General features: G+C 39.9%; 2 protein-coding genes across 2 annotated transcripts in view; one reads left to right on the forward strand and one right to left on the reverse strand.

The window, feature by feature from the left end:
- The window catches only part of RAB37 (RAB37, member RAS oncogene family), a 95,141-nt gene that overhangs the window by 35,817 nt on the left and 33,575 nt on the right, over positions 1-25,749 (reverse strand). The gene's annotated exons all lie outside the window — the stretch shown is intronic.
- Positions 10,122-24,658, forward strand: LOC118849093 (CMRF35-like molecule 1). Its single transcript, XM_036758173.1, has 7 exons — positions 10,122-10,209; positions 14,469-14,801; positions 17,834-17,945; positions 18,870-18,982; positions 20,498-20,520; positions 21,040-21,201; positions 23,986-24,658. Exons 1-7 carry the CDS (start codon positions 10,173-10,175, stop codon positions 24,127-24,129), a joined length of 924 nt encoding a protein of 307 aa, XP_036614068.1. The 5' UTR covers positions 10,122-10,172; the 3' UTR covers positions 24,130-24,658.

Here is a 25,749-nt window from a genome sequence, read left to right on the forward strand (position 1 = left end):
CCTCAGAGTTGTTTTAATTTGCATTTCTCTAATCAATAGTGATTTAGAGCATTTTTTCGTGACTAGATAGCTTTGATTTCTTTATTCGAAAACTGCCTGTTCATTTCCTTTGATCATTTGTCAATTGGGGAATGACTTGTATTCTTATAAATTTGACTCAGTTCTCTATATAGTTGAGAAATGAAGCCTTTATCAGACACCTGTGCTGTAACAGGACAGTTCTCAAAATAATTAGTTGAAATTATAAACTTTTTAAAAAAAGCAATCAGTATGAAAGAGATTCACAATTTTTATATAAAATCTTTTTGTACTGTACTTTGCAATATTCATTTGGAGTTTTTTGGTGTTTGTTAAGTTCAGAGTTAAAAAAAATTAAATGATCAGATCCAAAAAGAGAATAATACTTATTGCCTCCATGCCACCTTCACCTTTGAGTGGCAGGATGCAACCTAGTAAACTGAGATAAAACTTGGAAAGACAAAAGAAGAATTTGAAAACTATCTTTGGAAGCTCATTCCATGGCTTTCTCTCCTTTTAACAAAATTTTCCTCTTTAGTATTGTGTAATGTGTGTTTGTGAGTGGAGATTAGAGTCTCATTATGTCATGGAATATATACCGAGTTTAGACCCTCATCTCCTCTTGACTAGATTATTGCAATAGTCTTCTAACTGGTCTCCCTACAAGTGAGCTTGTCCCCTCTCCAATCCATCCTTCCCACTGTTGCCAAATAGATGTACTTAAAAGAAGAGTCTGACTACGTCATTCCCCTGCTCAAGAGACTTCTATAGCTCCCCACTGTCTTTAGGATGAAATACAGACTTAGCTTTGGACTGAGTTCAGCTTTGGATATGTTGAGTTTGAGGCATTGGCAGAACATCCATATGGACAACCATTGTGTAACAAGAGATAAGTAACTTTTTAAAGGCAGATAGGTGCCACATTTGGGCCTTGAGTCAGGAAAATTCAGCTATAGACAATAGCTTCATGACACTGGGCAAGTCACTTGACCACTGCCTCAGTTTCCTTAACTGTAAAATGGGGATAATAATAGAACCTACCTCCCAAGGTTGTTGTAAGGATTAAACGAAATATTATTTGTAAAGTGCTTAACACAGTGCCTAGCATGTAATAGCACTATATAAATGCACTATATAAATAGCACCTTGTGAAAGAAAAGATTGTGTAGGGGAGAGGACAGGAAAAGAAGGCCAGAGATTAAACTTTTGTGTGTGTGTGTGTGTGTGTGTGTGTGTGTGTGTGTGAGAGAGAGAGAGAGAGAGAGAGAGAGAGACAGAGAGAGAGAGAGAGAGAGAGAGAGAGAGAGACAGAGACAGAGACAGAGAGAGAGACAGAGAGAAAGAGACAGAGAGAAAGAGACAGAGAGACAGAGAGAGACAGAGACAGAGAGAGAGAGAGAAAAAGAGAGAAAGAGAGAGAAAGACAGAGAGACAGAGAGAGAGAGAGAGAGAGAGAGAGAGAGAGAGAAATTTGGAGAAGTTGAGAAATTGAAAGAGGAGAAGGACTCAAACTGTTGAGGGCCATGTGTGGAGACAACGGGATAGGAAAGATAGCTTGTGGTGATAGAGTTTGTATGATTTGGCAACTAATTGGATCTATGAAGTGAGGGAGGGCAGAGTTGATGAGAATGACTGCAGATCCGGTGACTTGAAGAATAGTGGCACCCTCAGTATAAATAGGGAAGTTAGGAGAAAGGAGGGAAGATAATTCCATTTTGAACATATTGAGTTTGAGATACATTTGAGAGATCTGGGTAGAATTATCCAAAAGGCAACTGGTGGTGCAGGGTGGGAGCACACTAGGGAGATTAGGACAGGATATATAGGAAGTGTGACAATTTGGGAGTCATCTACATAGATATAATAAATGGAGCCTAGGAGAGAGGATACATAAACAGATGAAGGATCTAAGGCTCTGTCATGGGTGGACATGGATAATGAGGCAGCAAAGGAGACTGAGAAAGAAGGAGCAGATGTTTGGGAGGAGAACCAGGAGAGGGAACTGTCATGAAAACTAAGGGTGGAGAGAATATAGAGGAAGAGGATGTGGCCTCCAGTGTCAAAAATTTATAGAGAAATGAAGAAGGGTAAGAACTGAGATATCATCATCACCATCAGATTTAGGGATTAAGAAACTGTTAGTAACATTGGAGACAAAACCAGATTGCAAAGGTTTGATAATTGAATGAGAAGAAAGGTGGTGGTAGCAAAGAGATGACAGTTTTCCTCTTCTGCCCCCCCCCAACCTGCCCCCACCCCAAGAGTTTAATCTGGAAAGGAGACAATGGCTTAAGGAGGTATCAGGATCAAATGAAAGATTTTTAAGGATAGGGAGGACTTGGCTATATTTTTAAACATTCCTGAAGATGTGGAAGAGATTTAAGATGACAGAGAATAGGAGTGATTGAAGTGGGGCAAGCTCCCAGGGGAGTTTAGGGAACAAAAAGGCAGCGGGGAAGGATTAGACTCTGGCTAGGAGAGCCTTATCTTTGTCAGAGACTAGAGTGCAGAAGGAGAGAGCAGCATGATGTAGAGGAGACTTAAGGTATAGGAATAAGGGAAAAGAGGAAACTTAAAATAAATTATGTCTTTTTCCCTATGGAAGGACACTTGTCCTGATTAGCCCCAGAGAGCAGAACTAAGAACAATATATGGAAATTCTAAAGGCAGGGTTAACCTTGGAGTAAGGAAAGCGTTGTAAGGATAAAAATTCCCCCACAATTAGAGCTATCAAAAAGCGGAATGGGCTTGCTATATGTTGATATAGTTGTTTGCTATTCACCTGAAGGCTAGGTGACCACTTGACTGTCCCACAATAAGACTGCCTCTTTAACGTGATGCTGACTTACCATGGATTGTAGAGGGGGTGCTCTTGTGGTGGAGATAATAGTGCTCCTCTACAGTTGAAAGAAGTGGTCACAAATTAAAAAAAAATAAAAAAAGAAAGAAAGAAGTAGTCACGTGGGACCAAGTGGCTCCACTTGTATCTCTAGCTCCAGACTTTCCATTCCTTTTCGTCTTTTTTACAAGGTGGTATGGAAAGCAGGAGGCCAACTTCCCCCACTTTCTCTTTGTTATTTCCACTTATCAGTTGCTATGTAGCCCTGTATGTAAAGAGACCTAATAAATGAGTCTCAACCAGTTTATGGTCCTCTTCATTCCTGACGAAAGGGGGACACTTGCAAGGTATAGTGGAATGAGAACTGCACTTGGATTTAAGAGACTCTCATTGCCAGTACCTTCTATCTATCTATCTATCTACCTATCTATAGCTATAGATAGGTATATATCTGTCAAAAGCAGCTGACTGAAGCTGACCTGGTCCCCATTACCAGACCTATGAATTGCCTGTGGCTGACCAGAAGTTATCACTCCCAGCCTTGGACTATTTTATAAATATCCTAAACTTTCCCCTCTGGGACTCCGTAGCGTTCTCTATGGACTTTCATTTGCTATGCACAACAACTTAGCTAGTGAAACCACAAAATGTCCCAACCCCTTTGCACCTGCAGCTCCTCTCCCTCTACCCAAATCCTTTATAAAAACCCCATGTCCAGCCTCCTCTTCAGGTTCCCCTGAAGTCTGCCCCAGAGCAACTCTGCCACAACTAAAGATCATAATTTTTGCTATGCTGGCTGACTTCCTATTAATCTAGGTTGACAAATCTGTCTATCTATCTATCTATCTTTCCATCCATCCATCCATCCATCTATCCATCTACCTATCCATCCATCCGTCCATCTATCTATCCATCCATCCATCCATCTACCTATCCATCCATCTATCTATCCATCTATCTATCTATCTGTCTATCTGATGTATGTGTGTGACAGAAAATTGTTAATATGATTGTTAATATAAGGACAGAAATTGTTAATGCCAAATGTAATATTATTTGCCACTCCCTTAAATGATCCTAGTAATGTCAGAATTTCAGTAATGTCCTTGCATTCCTACTCTTAAGCTAGATTCCTACTCTTAACTCTACGTTAGATTGAGCTGAATCACACCCTCAGTCCCCTCACCCTGGGATTTTACCTTGTAAAGGAATTTAACCTGAGCTGGATCTCAGCTCCTTATGTCCTTGCCCGCTTCCATTGAGATTCATGGCATGAAGGCAAAATAGCCAGAATAAAGTAGTTTTCCTTGCCTGGATTGTCAAGGGCCACTGCTACCTCATCTATGTCCTCCCACTCTCCTCCTAAAAGCACAAAAACTTTTTCATGGGTCTGTTTGGTTAGGAAATCCCCTGGACATCCTCCAGGATGGCAGAAATCTGCTACCCTGTTATCTAAATGAAAAATGCTTTATTCCTCAAATCATGGCTTCAATTTATTTTAGGACTTGACATTAATGTGTATGTGTGTGTGTGTGTGTGTGTGTGTGTGTGTGTGTGTGTGTGTGTATAAAATCCTGGGCAAGTGGCTTAATTTCTCCTAGCCTCAGTTTCCTCACCTGCAAAATAGGTGCTGTTTTGACTAGTACACACCCTATCATAGAACGTGTAGAACTGAGCTGAGCTTCCCTGGCTACTTCAAGGGACATATATGATTAGCCCTGTGGAACTTTGGAATAATACAGGAAACACTGATGGCATCTGGGAATAGGGGCTATGTCAAAGAAGACTAGTCAGCGAACCAAGAAAAGTCATCTGCTCAGTAGATTTTAAAACTTCCACTCTTGCTTTCTACTTCTCTCCTGGATATATATCATGGAACTTCCTCTCTTGGACATATTGTAAAGGGGAGACAAGTCCCCCTTTTCCCTCCTCCAGTAGCAGTGGTGGCCATTTGAACATGAGAGCAGACATGCATTGGCAGGGCTGCATGACAGTTCCCTTGTAGCTGCTGCAGTCTCTACCAACTATCCCCTTCCCTGCCCTCCATTTATGATTCTGAGACAACAAGCAATAGCACTCAACTCTTTGTCCCCCCTCATCTTTCCCCCAGCCATGGAGCTGAGGTTGAAACAAAGGAAAGAAGAAAGCTTGCACTGTCTAAGGTGCACTCTTCCACCGAAGCACTTTTACGGTGCTACAGCAGTGGTTAGCCAGAAAACCAAGGAATGGTGAGACCTGGGGCAAGGAGCCAACATGTATGCCAAGCTTGAAAGAAAGAGCACTGGCATCTCTCCAGCTCAGGCCAGTTCTGCCTTTCCAGAAGTCCCCTGGGACAAAGACTGAAACAGGTGGAAAGTTAATTCTCTAAATTTGTTTTGCACGATTACATATTTGTAATGGGTTTTGTTTTTCTTGCCTTCTCAATGGGCAGGGGAGGGGGAGGTGGGGAGGAGAGGAGGCAAACCTAAAAATAAAATAAAAGCAATTTTTTTTCTTTTTTTAAATAAGTTAATTTATTTATTCTTAGTTTTCAATATTCACTTCCATAAGTTTTAAATTTTCTCCCCCTTCCCCTCTCCCCCCGCCCCAAGATGGCATGCAATCTGATATAGGCTCTACATATACATTCCTATTAAACATATTTTCACATTAGTCATATTGTATAGAAGAATTAGAATGAATGGAAGTAATGATGAAAAAGAAAAATATAAAACAAAACAAAAAAAATAGTCTGCTTTGATCTTCATTCAGCATCTATACTTCTTTTTCTAGATGTGGATGGCATTTTCCATTATGAATCTAAAAGTGAATTTTTTTAAAGTTAATTTCCTAGTGTGGGAGGAGACTGAGATAGTTTTTAGGGCCAGCCCTTGGGGGCATCTGCCATTGAAAGGGATGGAGTCAGAAAATAAGAGGTATGGGAGTATAAGAAAAAAGATGGAAATTATTCAAGATCTCAGGAGGAAGCAAACTCAATTATAAACCTTGAGCACACACAGATAAAGCAACAAAAGAAGATAATAATGGAAGGAAAGATGGCTTCCAGATCATCTGAACCAGTACAAACATCTTTGAATAAACATTACCAGACAAAGGAAAATGAATCAATACTTAATAAGCCAGAGGACCCTGGGGATTCCCAAGAGAACATGGAACCACAGCAGGAAGTTCCTGAATGGATTAAAGGAGAATTAAGATTTCTAAAAGCTGAATTTATGGCTTGCATAACAGAAACAATGGGCAAAATAGAAAAACTGGGATCTACAGGGCCAAATCTCACCAAAAGAGATAACAATTAATTGGGAAAATAAATATACACAAGTGAAGGATAATTTGGGAAAGAGAAGGAAATAGCAAAAACATTAAAAGAAAGCATGAGATTTTTATATAAGCAAAACATATTGATTTGGAAGATGGCATGTATTGCAACAATTTAAGGATTACAGATCTCTTAGAAGGATAAGAAAAGAAAAATAAATCTGAATACTGATGGAAAAAGCTATGCACATCTAGAGAAAGAATTATGGAGTCTGAATGCAGATTGAGGCAAACTATTTGCTCTCTTCTTTTCCCCTTCTTTTTTGGTTTCGTTTCTTCTTCCTCATGATTCATTCCATTGGTTATAATTCTTCTTTACAACTGGACTAGTAGGTAAATAAGTTTAATGCAAAGAACCTACATTGGATTACATTCCATCTTGGAGGGGTAGGGGGGAGGAGAGGGAGAGAGAGAAAATTTGGAACCCAAAAACTTGTGGAACTGAATGTTTTAACTAAAAATAAAAAATAAATTTATTTTAAAAAAGAAATAATACAAGAAAATTGTTCAGAACTTCTGAATACAGAAAACAAAGCGTCAATCAAAAGAAGCCACGGATTGCCTCTAGAGATTTAGGGAAGTATCTTGAAGAGGACACTACACTTGAATCTCTTCAGCGAAGGGAACTCCACTACCTCACAAAGCATTTCATTGCTTTTGGGTAGATCTAATTTTAGGATCAGAGAAACCATGGAGACACACCATATAATTTAATCCTACATTTAGAGCTAGAATGGTCATTAGACAGCATCTAGTCTAACCCTTTCATTTTGTAGATGGAGAAACCGAGACTCAGAGAAGTTAAGTGGCTTGTCCAAGGTCACATAGACAGTGATAGAGGATGAATTTGAACCCAGATGCTCTGATTCCAAATCCCCAATGCTTTATCACATTTTATTAGGGAATGCCCAGGGATGCATACTGGCATGGTGGGCCTGAGTCTAGGCAAATGATAGGGTGAAATGCTCACCAATCAGAAACCAGGGTCACAGGTTGGAAGTAGAGGCTGAAGAGGAGGTGGGATGGCATGAAGAGGCCCAGGAAGTGGCATAATGGGCTTAACACTGGTTAAGATAAAGTGAAATGGTTACCAATCAGGGCTGGTTTCTAGGATCCCTGGGTAATGTAGGTGGATCATGAATCTGGTGTTTTGAGATGGATGTCACTTCCTGACCATCCTCTTTAGCCTCCATCTCTGTGTAGAACTGAAAATCCTATCCCTGTCACCCTGGACCAGGGGTGGGGAATCTGCAGCTTCAAGGCCACGTAAGGAATTTGTTCTGTGAAGTTTGGATTCAGTCAAAGGGCCACACTTGAAGACCTATAGGGCCACATGTGACCTTGAGACCACAGGTTCCCCACCCCTGCCCTGGACGGTGATGGGCAAGCATTTCCCCTTATCCTGAGCCCAGTATCAGGCCCACTATACAACTTCTGGGTCATCTTCATGCTATGCCACTCTATCTATCCTCTACCAGTGTGTCCGGGAACCATTCTAGGCAGAGCTTGGGATAAGACTTAAATGCATTAGTATTATTAGTAATGATTACAAGAAACTATAAAGAACAAACCTCAGAGACTGGGTTGAGGAAGTTTGATTTTGAATAGATGCTACACATCTGAGTAGCATGTATCAATTCTTCCTAGATCCTTTGTGTCTGTAAGTCTTTAGATGTCAAAGACCTTTAGAATCCATAAGAATACCTTAGGTAATGGGGTAGTTTACAAAGCCTTTTTCATGATGTCAGTAACAGACTAATAGAGACAGACATGGCAGGGTTTTAGGTTAATATGACCTGGGATAGCCTATATAGCCATCTGGCTCATTCTCTTGCTCATTCTCATCCCAGATTCTAAGGCAATCAAGGAATTGCTTTAGATATTTCCTTGCATATTACTAAAATCACATCTTTCCCATTAATCACTTCCAGATCTGCCTGTTTCTCCACAGTGTTTCCTCGTTAAACACTCTAATTTCTCAAGGTTAGGCAGTTAGGTGGCACAGTGGATAGCTTGCTGGGCTTGGAGTCAGGAAGACTCATCTTCTAGTGGTCAAATCTGACCTCATACTTTTAGCTGTGTGACCCTGGGCAGGTTACTTTAATCCTGTTTGCCCCAGTTTCCTCATTTGTAAAATGAGCTGGAAAAGGAAATGGCAAACCATTCCAGTATCTTTGCCAAAAAACTCAACAAAACCAAATGAGATCACAAAGATTCAGACACAACTGAAACAACTGAACAACAATTTCTCAAAGCTACTGGGCTATATAATATGTTAACAAAATCATAATAATACAAAGACAAATAATTATTTACAATCTTACGGTTGTGAGAATGATTGTAACCAAACTCACTTCTATCCCTGCTGTTACTGACTTATCAATTCTGAAAAGTCTTATCACTGAGGCCTCTCTGGATGCCAATTATTAAAATATATTCTTAAGATTTCAGCTAATGTGGCATTTAAAAAGGTTCAAAGGACACAAATTCTGGGCAATTTTAATCATTTTATTAATAATGTCAGCATGTTTATTAATACAAGGATGGTCATTTGGCTGTCTCTCTCTTAGAATAAGACCCCTCATAGTGGTGGGCTCACAGTTTATATGCCCTTCAAAGAGTAGCTGTTCTTGAAAGTGGTAATCAACTCTGACTGGTTAACAATTAATGAGAATTAATACTACAATGAGAGAGTGGGCTATATTATAATGAGAGTCTTGGGCCACGTGACTTAGATCACCCGTCTTGGTAAAAAAGACTTATCAATTTCCATATTACCCTGTCTGACAAAAGGGAGGATCCATATTTTCCCAGACCTGTCTGAGCAAACACAATGAGCAGGAATGCACCCATTAACTTAAACTTAGAATTTCTTTTACGTCTTGGTTAGATCTCAGTCTTTCTGTCTGGGCAACTGTTTTGGAAAGATTTCCTACACCGGTTGATTCTGGATGGGGAAGTAGAAAAGGGGGAGATTCTTGGTCTTAATACAATAATTAGTTATTAATATAAGAGAGAAATAAACATTTCTCATACTAATAATATTTTATTGCAAGAGTTAAAAAATTCTCTAAGGAAAGAAATTCTCTTAAACTTTTTTTTTTCTTTTAATTTATATTTTATTTTTTCCCCAATTACACGTAAAACCAATTTTCAACATTTGTTTTTAAAATTGAGTTCCAAATTCTCTCCTTCCCTCCCCACCTCCCTCACTGAGAAGGCAAGCAATTTGATATAGATAATACACATGTAGTCATGCAAAACATATTTCCCTATCGGCTCACAGTATTTTTCTTGCTTTCACAATTAAAATGGACTCTAGAATGGTGGATAACTGCCATTCTTTCAAGATCCTATACCCTCTTAAAGGTCGAAAATGGTTTCTATTGTCTCTGGATGTGGCTATTGAAGCTGGTATTACAGAGATATAGACTGTGTAGAGCAGGGGTAGAGAACCTTCAGCCTCAAGACCACATGGGCCCTCTAGGTCCTCAAGTGAGTCCCTTTGACTGAATCTAAACTTCACAGAACAAATTCCTTTAATAAAAGGATTTGGTCTGTAAAACTTGGACTCAGTGAAAAGGCTGCACCTGAGCCCCATGTGGCCTCAAAGCCACAGGTTCCTTACCCCTGGTCTAAAGACAAAAAGAACCTTAGAAATTATCTATTACAAATCTACTCCCCAATTTAACAGATGAGGAAACTGAGATCCAACTAATTAATTTGAGAGGGATTGACTATTTCTAATACTAGAACTCACACATTGGTCCTGGTTCTTACTCCAACTAGGCACTTGACACTTTTTCGTTGACTTTTTCCACTAGTGGTATATTTCACCCTTTTACCTCCTTCCTCTTTTACTTCTGTTTCCAAATATGAAATAAAAGAATAAGGAAGTGGATGAGCGTCAAGAGAAAGCAGAACAGTTGAAAAACAGAGGAGATTTGTTCTAGTGTGCTGCCTCGGACAGACTGAGACGCTGTAGTGCGAAAAGATAATGTATCTGCTGTCAGCCCTTCTTCTCTGGCTCCCAGGTGAGTGGAAACTGAGTCTCCAAACATAAGAAATGATCTCCTGGCAAGATTAGTTGCTGGCAGAGGGCTAATAGAGATGATGGTGCTGGAAGAAAACACCTAAGGGAAACTATGTAGCTGGTGTGTGTGTGTGTGTGTGTGTGTGTGTGTGTGTGTACAGGAGAGCTTGTCCTATGCTTGCATGTATGCGTGTATATATGGTGTATACGTATATACAAACATACGTACATACACATATAAATAAATAAATGAGACTACCTATCTATCTATCCTCATGTCTCCTTCTAGAAGTTCTTTTGAATGACTTTAGGATTACTTCTCCAGGAAAATCCTTGTACTACTATTTCTTAATCAGCCAATCATTCTTCAGGTATTTATTATCTACTACGTGCTTTTAATCTCCTTTGAAAATTGTACATTTACTGAAAGCCAAATGAGCTCCCCGTAGAACAACCACCCAGCAGCTGACTACCCAAAAAGGACACTCACGGTTGTATTTTGCCACACAGATACCAAACACCAAGTAAAGGGGCGGGGAACACTGTATTCTTCACAGTCAGTGAATGTATTTCCCTAGTTTCTTTTAGTTAACTTTCAACAGTTTATGGAAGTTGAGAGAAGACTTTGGGGGAAGAACGGAATGCGGATGAGGGATCTGAAGGAAGGTAAGATAGAATTTGCCAGGCAGGGAGTATAGCTTCTGGACAAACAGCTAGCGGAAGGCAGTGAGTGTGCTACACTGGAAAAAGCACTCATTCTGGAGCCAGAGGTCCTGGGTTCAAATCTTATCTCTGATGTTTATTTATGACTTTGGCCATGTCACTTACCCTCTCTGGATTCATTTGTAAAGTGAGGCTGTTGGTTTAGATACCTTCTGAAGTCTCTTTAAATTCTATAATCCCAAGAAAAGAATGTAGGAAGCTGGGTAAAAAGCTTGGTTAGAAAGGAGGTCATCTGGGGCAGAGGAAAGATAAAGGGAGAACCACAGTTAGGACAGAGAGGGTTGTAGGAATTGAATGAGGGGTAAAACTGTTATCCCCATTATTGTTCTGTAAGAAAGGGTGAAGAGGCTTTCCTTTCCACCGGTTCCGCCATATTCCAGTGAGTTGCCAAAATGACGAACACAAAAGGAAAAAGGAGAGGGACATGCTACATGTTTTCTAGGCCCTTTCGAAAATATGGTCTTGTCCCTTTGACTACGTATATGTGAATACACAAGAAAGGTGATAGTGTAGATATCAAGGGCACGGTTCAGCGAGGAATGCCCCGCAAACGTTACCACGGCAAGACTGGACGAGTCTATGATGGTACTCAACATGCTGCAGGCACTGTTGTAAACAAACAGGTTAAGGGCAAGATTCTAGCCAAGAGAATTAATGTGCGTGTTGAGCATATTACGCATTCTAAGAGCAGAGATAGCTTCCTGAAGTGTGTAAAGGAAAATGATCAGAAGAAGAAGGAAGCCAAAGGAAAAGGCATTTGGGTTCAACTGAAAAGCCAGCCTGCTCCACCCAGAGAAGCGCACTTTGTGGCAAGGAACCTGAGCTGTCGGAAACCTTACGGATTCATGGCATAAATGACTGCTAAAAAAACAATAAAAAAACTTGGATTAAAAAAAAAAGACAAGATGAAGGGGATATTTTCAGAAAAAAAAAGCTGGGGAGACTTGTATTAACTGATACAAAATGAAATGAGTAGAACCAGAGTAATTTATAACATGATATATTATATAACATTATAATATACACATATATATTTAAATCATCTTTGAAAGACTTAGTAACTGACCAGCAAAATGACCAACCCCAATTTCCAGGGACTCATAACGAAACATGTAATCTGACAGATTCAGAATGCAAATTGAAGCATATTTCCTTCCCTCCCTCCCTCCCTCCTTCCTTTCCTTCCTTCCTTTCTTCCTTCCTTCCTTCCCTCCTTCCTTCTTTCCTTCCTTCCTTCCTTTCTTCCTTCCTTCCCTCCTTCTTTCCTTCCCTCTTTCCTTCTTTCTTTCCTTATCCTTTCTTTTGTGCTCTTTCTTTTTTTGTGGGGGTGGGGCACATGGCTAACACAAGAATTTTTTTTTTGCATGACTATACTTATTTGTAATAGATTTTGTTTTTCTTGCCTTCTCAATGGAGGGGAAGGAGGGAAAGAATTTAGAACTGAAAATAAGATAAAATAGAATTTTAAAAAATGTTATTCCTAAAGTGATGGAGACACTATAGAAAGGGAATAATGTAATTGTAACAAATACAGAAGGGAAATTCTCTCTCTAATAACAATATCCATTAAATACATTTATTTCAGTGAATATTATTTAATATTATTTAATTTAATTAATTTAATATTATTTAATATTAATATTAATAATATTAATATATTTAATATTAATTAATATTAATATCTATTTTGTAGAAGACATCATGCTAGGCACCAGAGTTCAAATCCCACCTCTGTCACTTCTTAATTCTGTGATCATCTAGAAGTTGTTTTACCCCTCTGAACTTCAGTATCCTCACCTATAAAATGAGCAGATAAGAGATCCTCCCTTCCTGATTTGTTTTTGTTTTATCGTATTGGACCTGTGAGGCAGCATGGTAGATTAGATAGAGAGCCAACCATGCATTCAAGAAGAGATTAAACTAAATCCATATGCCAAGCCTACATAGTCTAGTATTACTCTCCTACTTGGTCCCAAGACCTTTAAGTCCCTAAATCAACTCTCAGAGAAGAAACATCTTTTCCTTGGAGTAAGAAATGCTCTCTCCTTCATCCTTCCCCTATTTGTAAGCTCTAAAGAAGATATGACTCATGACTTTGGCCATGTCACTTAGCACTTTAGGGGGAGGCAATCAGGGTCACATGGCCATTAAGTATTTGAGTTTAGATTCTAACTCAGGTCCTCCTGACTCCAGGGCTGGTGTTCTATCTACTGCACCAACTAGCTGCCCCAGTTTAGTGTTTCTATGATCCATCAGGTTTATAATAGGTAAATGAGACCGAAAACAACAGGCCCTCCTCTTAAGTCTCTTCCCCAGGGCAGGTTATATAAGCAAACATTTATTATATGTACACTACATGCAGAACACTGGGCTATGGGAAGGGGGAGGATTGAAAAGAGGGAGGGGAGAGTGTCTGGGGTATATCTCATTGCAATTTTTGTTTGTTTGTTTTGGAGGGGGAAGGCAAGGCAGTTGGGGTTAAGTGACTTGCCCAAGGTCACATAGCTAATAAGTGTCAAGTGTGTGAGTCTAGATTTGAACTCAAGTCCTCCTGACTCCAGGGCCGGTGCTCTATTCACTGCGCCACCTAGCTGCTTCATCTCACGGCATTTTGGATGAATCCAATCTACTTTGGGGATGGTGTCATATCTAACAGTATCGGGACCACTATGCCCTTGAGGAGCCAAAACAGCTGGCTCTAGCATCCAGAGCATACGACAGGCCCTTTGAACTCAAGAACTGGCTATCCTGCTCAGTGAAATGAGCTTCAAGGACCCGAGCAGTCCTTCATAGCGAACAAGCATTTATTAAGCTTCTACGATGTGCCAGGCACTATGCTAAGTGCTGGGGATGCCAAAAAAGACAAAACAAAACCAAACCAAAAACTCGGTCCCTGTCCTCAAGGAGCTTACAGTCTAATGTGAAGAGACAGCATGGAAACAGTTGTGGACAAATAAGATGTACATAGGATAAACTAGAGTTAATCTTAGTGGAAAGGCAATAGAATTAAGAAGCACCAGGAAAACTTCTATACCATCCCAAGGATTCTCTTGGGAAATATGTCTACTTCCTAAAGGGCCACTTAGAGATAAGTATAATAATGATAACAACAACAGCTATGCCAATTCATTTGATCCTCACAACAATCCTTTGACGTAGGTGCTATTGTATTATTATTATAATACAAATGAGGAAACTGAGGCATAGAGCAATTAAATAAAATGCCCAGGCTCAAATAGCTACGGAGTATCTGAGGCAGGATTTGAACCCAGGTTCTTCTCATCTAAGGACATAGGCTCTATCCATTGCATGACTTAGTTACCTCTGTTAATAAATCATTAGTTCCTTCTAATTCATTTTCTGAACTTTAACTTTCTTGCACACTGAGGACATTGCAACATCTATGCTTCTTTGGCAATCTACTCTAGCTCAAATTAAAGGTGCTTTTGACCCCTGTGGGTAACTGTACTCCGGGGCTGCTCTCAGTTCAGTGGTTTTAGCCTTGAGGAAATGAGATTCTGGGTTTATATTTTTCAGGTTGTTTCTCCAACAGAGAGGTATGGGGCCCTGAACACGTGAAGTATGAAGAGAATAGCGTGGCAATTGTACAGTGTCATTATGCCCAAGGATGGAAGTCGTATGTGAAGTGGTGGTGCCGAGGAGCTGTTTGGAGTTCCTGTACCATTCTTGTTGAAACCAAAAACTCAAAGAGAGAGAAGGGTCGTGTGTCCATCCAGGATGATATCAAAGCACTCACATTCACAGTGACAATAAAAAACATCAGAAAAACAGATGAAGACACTTATTGGTGTGGGATTGAAAGGGTAGGAGTTGACCATGGATTCCAGATTAAAGTGACTGTTTTCCCAGGTGAGAGACTCCCATGGTATGTATTTGAGGTCTTAGGGCTCTGGGTTAGAGAAATAATGACTCTGTCCCCTCCTCTGTGCCAGAAAACTGCTAGATGTGTTCCTACCCTCAGATGCAGACTGTAGGGTCAGTTTTAGGAGGATCCAGAAGAGATGGGTTCATATCTGTGTTTATATCTGAATCCTTTTATGCCCTGGCCCTCTCACCGTGTCCTCATTGCCCTCAGAGGGCTTGGACGAAGCTGAGCTTTACCCTGAAATGGTCCCTGGGACTCAGCTCCTAAGCTTATGTTAGGACCCCTCTCTAGAAAAGCCAAAGCTGGTGTTTTTGGCAGGGGGTTGCGTGTCCAAGGGCAATCATGCCAAATGCATATTATACCTGGACGCTGTATATAAAAATCATAGAGAGATGTCAGAGACCCTGATATCTCTAAGAGCCCATGCTCCATGGGATTACCAATTGCCAAAGCTTCCTTAGGTCTTGTTCCTTCCCTGCCCTCCTTTTCCTCCCCGTACCAACCCCAGAATGTGAAAGACTTAGGCACCAGTACGCTACAGTGGCCAAAGGTATGGGAAGTCTTGCTAATCAGGCTTAGTTTGTGGTAAGATATGAGGGTCCTTAGTTTCAAAATATCTCCCCCACCCCCATCATGCTGATTAACTCCTTTGTATTTTGGGTTATCTTTCCCCAGTGCTTTTGTAAGATCCATTAAGATCCTAGCACTTATATCAAGGGAATTGTCAGTTAGGGTACTTGGATATAATGCAAGGTTGATCAGATTCATTTGTAGGTCACCCCTCACCCTTCCATTTGACTCGTTCTCATATTTAGTCTTATCATCCTGAGCTCTATAATAATCCAGGAAGTTATGTTTGAATATTTTTTCAATTAATAAAATTGCAGCCTCTTGCTCATAAACTTGTTGAACAAACTGGAGAAACCCTGAATCCCTTAATCTCTTATGATCGAGTAAATATTAAGTTAATGAATGTATTTATTAACAAAATCAATAACAAAACAAATGCACAGGTAGATTATTTATAATGTTTTGAGCCAGAGTAAACTCAAACACTCACTGTAATAGCAGATGCCTTTTCCTCACTTCTGGAGATGAAATTCCACCATTTAGTTCACTTAAGATACTGATTAAAATTTCTCAAGAATTCTCTCCACATTTCTCCTCAAGAAAAAAGTCTTGAAGAAAATGTTATTTTGGTCCTTTTTCTTGTTCCTCTTTTCAGCCATCACAGGTAGCCAGAATTACATGGCACCGAAACTGAAAGTTCCACACAGAATCTTTATAGTATTTTTGTTTCTTCATATAATAAGGAAATACAACTCAAACAAGAAATCCCTCCTAATCTTTTCTCTGTCTTCTCTATAGATTCTTCATAGATTCAAGTTAACCTACACACATTCTCTAACTTTATTAGGAAGAGGTAGCTCATAGAGAATTACAACTATAACTTTAAACAGTCATTTCAAATTTTTGGTTTCCCCCCTGCCATGTTCCATTTGGCTGCTAAAGACACAGTATTTTTAGTCTCTTTGGTCTAGCTTACCAAAACAGGTGATGTATATGTGTTTCAAAGTTTTCATTCATGTTGCATTCTTTTAATGAGGAATGTTTGAAAGTTCTACATGCTATTAAAGGTTCATTTCCCGCTCCCTCCCCCCCCCCAATACAATTAGTTTAGCAAGGGTAAGTTGTTTTTGGTTGTAAGCCTTTATCTTTTTCCTTTTGGAATATTATAAGATTTTCTCTTCTTTAAAGTTGTTGGTGCTAAGTCTTCCCAGATCTCAGCTGTTTGGTACTTGAATTCTTTCTTTCTGCCTGTTTGTGGTATTTAAAAGCTCTAGATTTTAGCTATGACATTCCTGGGTATATTCAGCTTGGGGTTTCTTTATAGGAAGTGATCAGTGGATTCTCTTTAATTTTTATTTTGCACTCTGGTTGTAGTAAATCTGAGCAGTAAATCTTTTTTTAATGATTTCTTAAAATATATTGTCCAAGTTTTTTCTTTGGTCATGGTTTGTTTTTTTTTTTTCAAGAAGTCTGATGATAGGGGCAGCTAGGTGGCGCAGTGAGTAAAGCACCAGCCAGGAGGACCTGAGTTCAAATCTGACCTCAGATACTTGACACGCTTACTAGCTATGTGACCTCGGGCAAGTCACTTAACCCCAATTGCCCTACCTTCCCCCCTGCAAAAAAAAAAAAGAAAAAAAGAAGTCTGATGATTCATAAATGATCTCTCCTTGACTTGTTTTCTGAGTCAGTTTTTTTAAAAATCAGCAAATGTAGTTTTCTCTATTATTTTCAATCTTTTGACTTTGTTGTGATATTTCTTCTTGTCTCATGGAATCACAGAGTTCTATTTATTCCACTCTGTTTTTCAGAAAGACCACTACTTGGGTAAGCTTTTCCATCTTTTGTTCTAATCTATTTATTCTCCTTTTAATATTTTCTTCTTAAAGTTTAATTTCATTTATAATCTTTTTTAAAAAATCTCTTGCTTCAGTTCTAAAGAAGAGTTTCTATTCCTTCTCCTGCCTCCAATAATTGTGGGGGTCAATTTCAATCTTTGCTGTGGAGTTTCTAAAAGAGCTTGGTTTCTAGACAATCTTTCACACTGCCATCTTAACTAGAATTCCAAGAAAATTTATATAAACCATAAAGCTACACAAGTGAGCTATTTTTATTTTTGTTTTGAGAGTACGGGATACATGGAAGGAGGAGGCCAGGAAGCAATGACAAACTTCCTACACTTAACCTTTTGCCTGGGGTTAGCCCTGATCCTGACAATGATAATCTCAGTTTCTCCACAGAAATCTCTAGGGGCATAAGAACAGTGGGTGAACATTATTAGTAAAGCCTACTCCATTGATTTGTTGAATGGTTTAAATAGGAAGAGAGCCTGACCAAAGTGGCCCCCATCAGCAAATTCCTTGAGAGCTCAAAGATATTGTGTTGTATTATAAGGGAGTGGCAAGATTTGTCTGATAGTGACAATTGACCTGGCTTGTATATTTAGCAACAACCAGAGTGAAGACAACCACCACTACCATACCAACCACTACAACTACAATGGTGAAAACAAGCACAGAAAACATCACTGAACTGGTAAACAACTATTCTCATGAAAGGTAAGGGAAACTGATGAAACTCATCCCCCAGGTATAGTACTGATGGGAACTCAGATCAGTCAATGCAAGTCTGTGCTAAATGCATCTCAGCCATAACATGGTCCCATGGAAGATTGAGGATCAGACTAATCACTCCTCTGACAGTCTACTGTTATTTTCTCTGGGGTAGGGAACTGGATCTTCTTTGTATCCCATCTTTGTACAGGGCCATGCAAGTAGTAAATACATTTTTGTTTTGTTGGAGTTGCTTTGTCAGGACCTCTCCTACTTTCTGCCTCTTTCTTGATTTGCACAATATTACTTACACTTTTGATGAGTCTCTCTTTCTTTAGTCTCTCAACTGCCATGTTGGTTCTTCTAAATGTGGGTTTCACTGCTGCTTGGTAGCCCTGACTTTTCACTAAATTCAGAAAACCAGAATTCTTTTTTGAAACTGAGATTTGCTAAAGAGGCAGTAATTTTTATCATTGGGCATCTCCCTAGTTCCAAACATCACCATTCTACCAAAGTATGTGAGCTGGTGAGGTACAATTCAAAGATCACTGGATCTGGAGTCAGAAGATGTGAGTTTGAGTTCATCTCTGCTTTTTGCTACTTGTTTGGCCCTGGGCAAATCAGCACACCCTCTCTGGGCCTTGGTTTCCTTCTCTGCAAAATAAGGAGGTTAGATAAGGTAATACCTAAGTATCCTTCCAGCGCTAGACCTAAGATTCTACAGTTTATGTTTTTTTCATAGAAAGACATTTAAATTTTTTCTATTAAATAGTATTTTTTGAATTGCATGTAAAGACAATTTTTAACATTAATTTTTTATATAAAATGTTGTCTTCCAAATTTTCTCCCTCCCCTCTCCCCTCCTTAAGATGTTGCTATCTACTCCCGGAGGTAAGCATTCCCTTTGTTGGGATTTCCTTTTCTTTCTAGGCTTGAAATCACAGATCTCCAAGTCCTACTGCCCATCATCTTTGGCATTTTATTGGTAATGTTGGTGGGAACCTCAATTCTAGCTGGGAGAATGGTGCTGAGACAGAGGAAAGGTTAGGAGCCAACCCTGGGTATGTGGAGGGGGAGAAGGAGATGAGAAAAATAATTCTCTTCTGGGACATCTAAACATTTTTTATAAGGTCAAGGGCAGCTATAGGTGAGGAGGGTCTAAAATTGAAATGCAGCTTCTAACTTGAAGGGAGAAGCTAGAAGAGCTAATTGTATATGGGTCCTGAGGTGGATAATGAAGGGAAGTGGTACACACCGTTCAAAACTATAATTATGTAAGGTATGGTAATTGGTTCTAGCCCAATGGAAACATGCAATGTAAATATGAATAACGTAACCCCTCAGGGATTTGTTATAGGTACTAATCAGGAGCTGACTATAGATGACCTTTCCTACTCCTCCATTTACTACATCACCAGAAGATTACTTCCCTGAGTCACTACTTCGGGAACTGATGCTTAGACCCTGGCAGGAAGCCAGGGTCACATGTCTGGGGCGTTGGTCGTGTGGTTTCTGTTCTCTTTTCCATGGTGGATTTCCCATTTAGGCTCTGAGCAGCAAAGAAATAGGCGCACTTAGGAGCTGTCCATCTAATCTAGTAGATTTTATAAGAAAGTTCAGAGATGTAGAACAGAGACAGAAGTAAGATCTAAGCATAAATTACTATATATGTGTGTGTATGTATATGTATTTGTGTACATATGTATTTATATATGTATATATAACACAGAATTATTATATATAATTAATATATAAATATATATAACACATATTATATAAATATATTTATGTAATACATATCATATGAATAAAACTTACTATCCACTCCTTTTATCTTACCCTTTTCTAAGCAGAACTGCTAAGTTTCTGTGAGCAGTGGCTATGTGATTTTTAACTTCTGCCTGGGGATGATGTGTGTGTCTTCCATTTCTGCATCCAGACTGGGAGGGCTGGTCATCATTGAAGGATCTTCCCTACTTCTCCCTGATTTGACAATGTCCCTTTTCTCATAGTACTACACTGTTCTTTCACAAGGGGTCAATTTCCTATCTCAGACTGGTGAGAACTGCATCATTTGCCTGTCTATTTCCACTTCCACATTTTCACATTTGACACATTTGTTCTGGCTTCGTAGTTTAATATGCATTATTAACATTTTCTCTATCACTTTCTGAAGTCTAGATAATCAACAAAACAATAAATCGAGCCCTGATTCACAGTGTTTGCTGATTTGTGAAGTGTGAATGCTTACACTGAAAATTTAACAATCTGCTGTCTGAGCTGTCTGGTTCAAGTTGGCTCCAGCACACCCTTGATAATGTCTATCCTCATAGAGGGTTGTATTGGACAAAGAAGACCATAGGATTTAGAACTGGGGGAATCGATTGGCTCAATGCCCTCATATTATAGATGAGAAGTTAGGCAAAATGTGCTGCAATCATAAATTGCTATATAGACACAAGTTCTTGTCACCCACTAGTCTGTCTTGCCCTTCTCTGTGAATGATGGGGCATTCTCACTCTAAACTTCTAACTTTTGGTGGTTTTTATCCCTTTTAGAAGCTGAAAAAGTTGCTGAGCTGGTAAGAAATGCTTCATTATCATAGGGGTGGGGGAAAAAGCCTCTCCATTCCAAAAGCTTTCATGTGTAATGAATTCAGCAGGGATTATTGGGTGTGCTCTGTATAACCTACCAGGAAGGGCATATGTACATGTGCTCTAAGGACTGAGCTTTCATTGGCCAGTCCCACATTCTATAAATATTTGCCCTAAAATATGAGGTAGAAATTGAAGATTTTCAAATCTCATAGTAACACTTGGAGAAGGTAGCTTTGTCAAGGGAGACCAGGAGAATCAGTAGGAATTATAAGAGGGGCAACCCAAACAGTCTCTGAATTCAAAATGGGGGTGGGGCAGAATCTGATGGAGATAGAATGGGGAAGGAGGTGTTGGGAGATGTTGTGGGTATTGTACCTGTGGGTGGGGAGTTTTTCACTGAAGAGAGTTCAGTCAGAAAAAAAGAGGAACTTATGGTCAATCTGGAGTAGGATCATTTACATGGCACTGGGTCTTTTGTCTAGAGCTCTCAAAACTTTCAACAGGCACCCCAGCCGACAGAGGAAGGCGTTTGTTATGCAAACCTGACCCTGCATCGGAGGACATCCAGAAACTCCCCTCCAGATTCTCCAAAGACAAAGGCTTCTTCTCTCCCAGCCTCCTCCAGAGTCAGTAGCATCCACAAGGAAGTGGAATATGTCACTATGGTACGTGCTAAGGTGGATCTGTTGTATTTTAAATTCAAACCCTGATGCTGGAGGGAACAGAGCACTAATTTCAGAGAATGTCAGAGGTAGGTTACCCTATACATGATCTAGTTCAAATCTCTTATTTTTACATTTGTGGAGACTGAGTCCCAGAGAGTTGAAATGCCTTCTAGGAATCACAGAATCTGAGTCAGAAGAGTTTTTTAAAATCCATCTGATCTATTCTAACCTATGCTGTTGTGCAGTCATTTCAGTTGTGTCTGACTCTTTGTGACCCCATTTGAGGTTTTCTTGGCAAAGATACTTGAGTGATTTGCCATTTTCTTCTCCAGCTTTTTTTTAAACAGATGAAGAAACCGAGGCAAACAGGGTTAAGTGACTTGTCCAGGGTCACACAGCTAGTAGGCCAGATTTGAACTCAGGAAGATGAATCTTCCTGAGTCCAGGCCTTTTTCTACTGCACCACCTAGATGCTCTATTCTAACCTATGCTTAGGAACAAGTATGACCCATATTATGTACAAAATCCCTGCATGGTCATCTACCCTTTGCTTGGCAAACTCTAGTGATGGGGAACTCATTATCTCCTGAGATAACCCATCCCGGTTTTCTTAAAGAATTTTTTTTCCTTCAATTACCGAAATTTGCTTCTCTGCAACTTCTATTCATTGCCCCTAGTTCTATATTCTGGGGTCAAGCAGAAGAAGTTGAGTTCATGTGTCAGCCTTTCAAACACTTGAAGAGAACTGTATTCTTCCCCCTGCCCCAAGCCTTCCCCTGCCCCATTGGGGGGGATTTCAACTGACTTCTTTCAACTGATCTTTATATTCCAAGACCCTTCACTGACCTGGCAACCCTCTTCCCTCTGAATGCTCTCCCAGCTTATCAATGACCCTCCTAAAATGTGTCACCCAGAACTGAACAAGAGACCCCAGTTAGGGTATGACCAGGGCAGAGCCTACTAGGATCATCACCTCTCTTCTTGTGAACCTCAATGCAGCTAAAGATCGATTTAGCTTTTTAGCTTTCCAAATCATACCAAACCATAGTGTGCTTATAATACTCTCTCTCTCACCCTAATCAAAGTCAACTGCAAGTCATGTCATCATTTCCCTGATGTCGTGGTCCTCTTTGAGAACGAAGGACAAACACAATAGCTTTATAATACACTAAATCCTCCCCACCCTCCCTGATCTTTTTCGTAGAAAGACATTTAAATTTTTTTCTATTAAATAGTATTTTTAATTGCATATAAAGACAATTTTTAACATTCATTTTTTATATAAAATGTTGTATTTCCAATTTTCTCCCTCCCCTCCCCGTTCCTCAAGATGGTAAGCAATTTGATATAGCTTATATATGTTCAATCATGTAAAACATCTCCCTGATTTATTTTAAATGAATTGCTGTCTAGCCTCACCTTCCTCATATTGTCCTTAGGAAGTTCATTTTTTTTTGAAGCCAAGTATAAGACTTTAAATTGATTTTTTTCCAGTTCCATCTGACTAGATTTGGCCCAACATTCTAGCTAGTTGAAATCTTTTCAGATCCTCATTCTGCTGTTCAGTATGCTAGTTGTCCCTCCTAGCTTCTTTTCATCATCTGCAGATTGGATAGACATGCAATCTATGCATTTGTCTAAGTCTTTGGTTGTTAAAAACAAAGTTAACTAGCATAGATCCCTGGGGACGCTCCATTAGAGAACTCCTTCCTAGGTGAATGCTTAGTTTGACCATTCAATTAAATCTGAATCTATCTTACTATGCTATTGTTTAACGCTTATGGATGTAGGGTCTAGCTCTGGCCTGCCTGCTTGTTTTTGTAGTGCTGGTGAGCTAAGAATGCTTTTTAAATAGTAAAACACAATACAACTTTATTTAAAAATAGAAAAACCATTCTTTGCTAGCTGCCCATACAGAATTGGCATTGTTTGCCAGTCCTTGGTCTAGCTCAAGCCTCGCCATCGTGTCCTGAAGAGTGGCAGAAGAAATTTTGTCAAATATAAAAATCTAGGTAAATTATATCTATTAAGGGGGCGGCTAGGTGGCGCAGTGAGTAGAGCACCAGCCCTGGAGTCAGGAGGACCTGAGTTCAAATCTGGCCTCTGACACTTGACACATTTAGTAGCTGTGTGACCTTGGGCAAGTCACTTAACCCCAATTGCCCCGCCTTCCATCTTCTTAAAAAAATTATATCGATTATATCCCACCATCTCCACCTCATTCAGTGATTCCATAACTACGTTTAAAAAGGAAATGATGTTGGTGTGACATGATTTGTTCTTGATAAAGCCTTTGTTTCAGTCCGATTCCTTTCTTTCACACCTGAGGAAATTGAAGCCCTGAGATTAAATGACTCATACAAGATCATGTAACTATTAGTAGAAGGTTCAGGATTTGAATTCAGCCCCTTTGACTTGAAATTCAGTGGTTTCTCCACTGTCATGCTGTTCTCTTTAGTGGTAGTTCTTTACTAAACTTTAGTCCCTTTCAAGCTTGAAGTCAAGTTGCTTTCTTCTTCCTCTCCACCTCTCCTCCCCCTTCTCACTTCCCTGTGCCCCTGAGTCATTGGCCCTGGAAGTCAGCGGGGATGCTGGGAGTAAATTGAGGAGCACTGAACCCCCCCCACCAAGTCTCCACGTTCTAGATAATGTAAGGAGGAGGTATTGGCTTTTTCCTCTGTTTCTTGTGACTCTTTACATGGCCATGATCCAGGCCTAACATTCCCTCCCACTCCATTCCTTCCCTGTCAAGCCTCCCTCTGACTGTTTTGGTTTGTTTTGCAGGCTTCCCTCAAAGGAGAGGATATATCCTATGCTACCCTATCTCTGGATACCCCAGACCAGAGCCCAATATACTGCAACATGGAACATCGGACCACCCACCATCCCCTGAGAAATCCTATTGAGAAGACTGAATACAGTTTATAAAAGAAGACTTAATTTTTCCCCTAGTACCTCCTTCTCAGACCTTAACTCTGACTTGACTTGTTTGTTGCTTCTTCCTCCTCCTCCTCTCTCACCTTCTTATTCCAAGGACATGTACTCTGGCGTCTGACTAAAGAACTGCTTAACCAGAGGATTCTAACTGGCTTCATGTTCCCTTGGGTGGTGGGGATTGTCTGTTCAAAGAGAAAGAGCGGCCCATTTGTTAAGATTAAAAGAAAAAAAAACAGCTTCCATTCATTCCCTGTTTTCCTCTTTTTGGAGCATTCCATTTGGGAGTCAGAAAGCCTCTTCCTCTGACTTCTAATGAGGAGAGAGGGGAAATTTTACCCCCCTACCCCCCAAGGAATGGCAATGGCACACGCTCTGCAACAAGAACATAATTGGGTCTGAGGCTGGACCTCAAGTCCTTGGCTGACTCTTCTGCTCTGTGTTTCTTTCCTTGAGCAGGGAAGATTGATCAGTGATGCTGAGATGGATGTTTCTACCAGTGCCAGAAACCTTATAGGTTCAACATGTTGGGAATCACTGAGTCTGCACGCTGGTCACCCAGAAGGAAGTGATCAGATAAATTATATCGATTATACCCCACTATTGATCCAACTTCTTGGAGGAGAGATAACTACTGCCAGGAGGATACTGTAATAGATACTGTAGGATACTACAGATAAGAGGACTGAGAAAGACTATGCTCTGTCCTGGCTTGCCAAGAGATCTGGACTTGTGCACTGGGCAAAGGGTATAAGCTAGAGAGGAAAGTGAAATATCTGTTCAGCAGCAGCCTTCATTTCCTGAGAGATTATAGTAGGAATTATGTGTTATTGTATTATGTTTTAAATATTTGTTAAAGCATAGTTAAAGGCATTTTGTGTTTTGTGTATTTCTCTTTGGGTGGAAGAAGTAAATGGTTGTCCTCCACCTGATCTGCTTTTCTAGAAGTCAATCCCTTTTGGGGAAACCCCAGACACGAGCCATTCCTAAGCTTTATCTGTGAGGTTTGGAGATTTATTGAACCAGAGAACATGAGAAAAGCTTGATCCCTTCTCGTAAGAGAGGAGGTGTCCCTAAGACATAATCTCAGTCTTTGCAAGGTCAGAGCTACGGCATGTTGGTGGAAAGAAAGCTCTCTTCCCTGGAGGCTGGGGAGCACTGGGCTGTGACTCTTACACATATGAACCCTTTCAAATGAGGTAGCTACATGGCACTGTGAATAGGGCACTGGGCCTGGAGTCAGGAAGCCCTGAGTTCAAAATCTAGTCTCAAACACTTACCAGCTATGTAACACCGAGAAAGTCACTTAACTTCTGTCTGCCTTAGTTTCCCCAACTGTAAAATGGGGACAATAACAACACCTACTTCTCAGGGTTGTTGTGAGGATCAAGCAGAATAATATTTGTAAAGCACTTAGCACGATGCGGATTGGCATGTAGTAGGCTCTTAATAAATGCTCGCTTCCTCTTTATTTACATTTTTTCATTATCCTGAAGTTTACAATCAACAACTTAAATATTCCCATATACACAAAAGACAAAGAAGATGGCACATGAAATCATGAATACATTAAATATAGCTTGTGTTTATAACAAACACATTAATTTAAAAGCT

The sequence above is a fragment of the Trichosurus vulpecula genome, chromosome 4 (genome assembly GCF_011100635.1).
Source record: "Trichosurus vulpecula isolate mTriVul1 chromosome 4, mTriVul1.pri, whole genome shotgun sequence".
NCBI classification, from domain to species: domain Eukaryota; kingdom Metazoa; phylum Chordata; class Mammalia; order Diprotodontia; family Phalangeridae; genus Trichosurus; species Trichosurus vulpecula.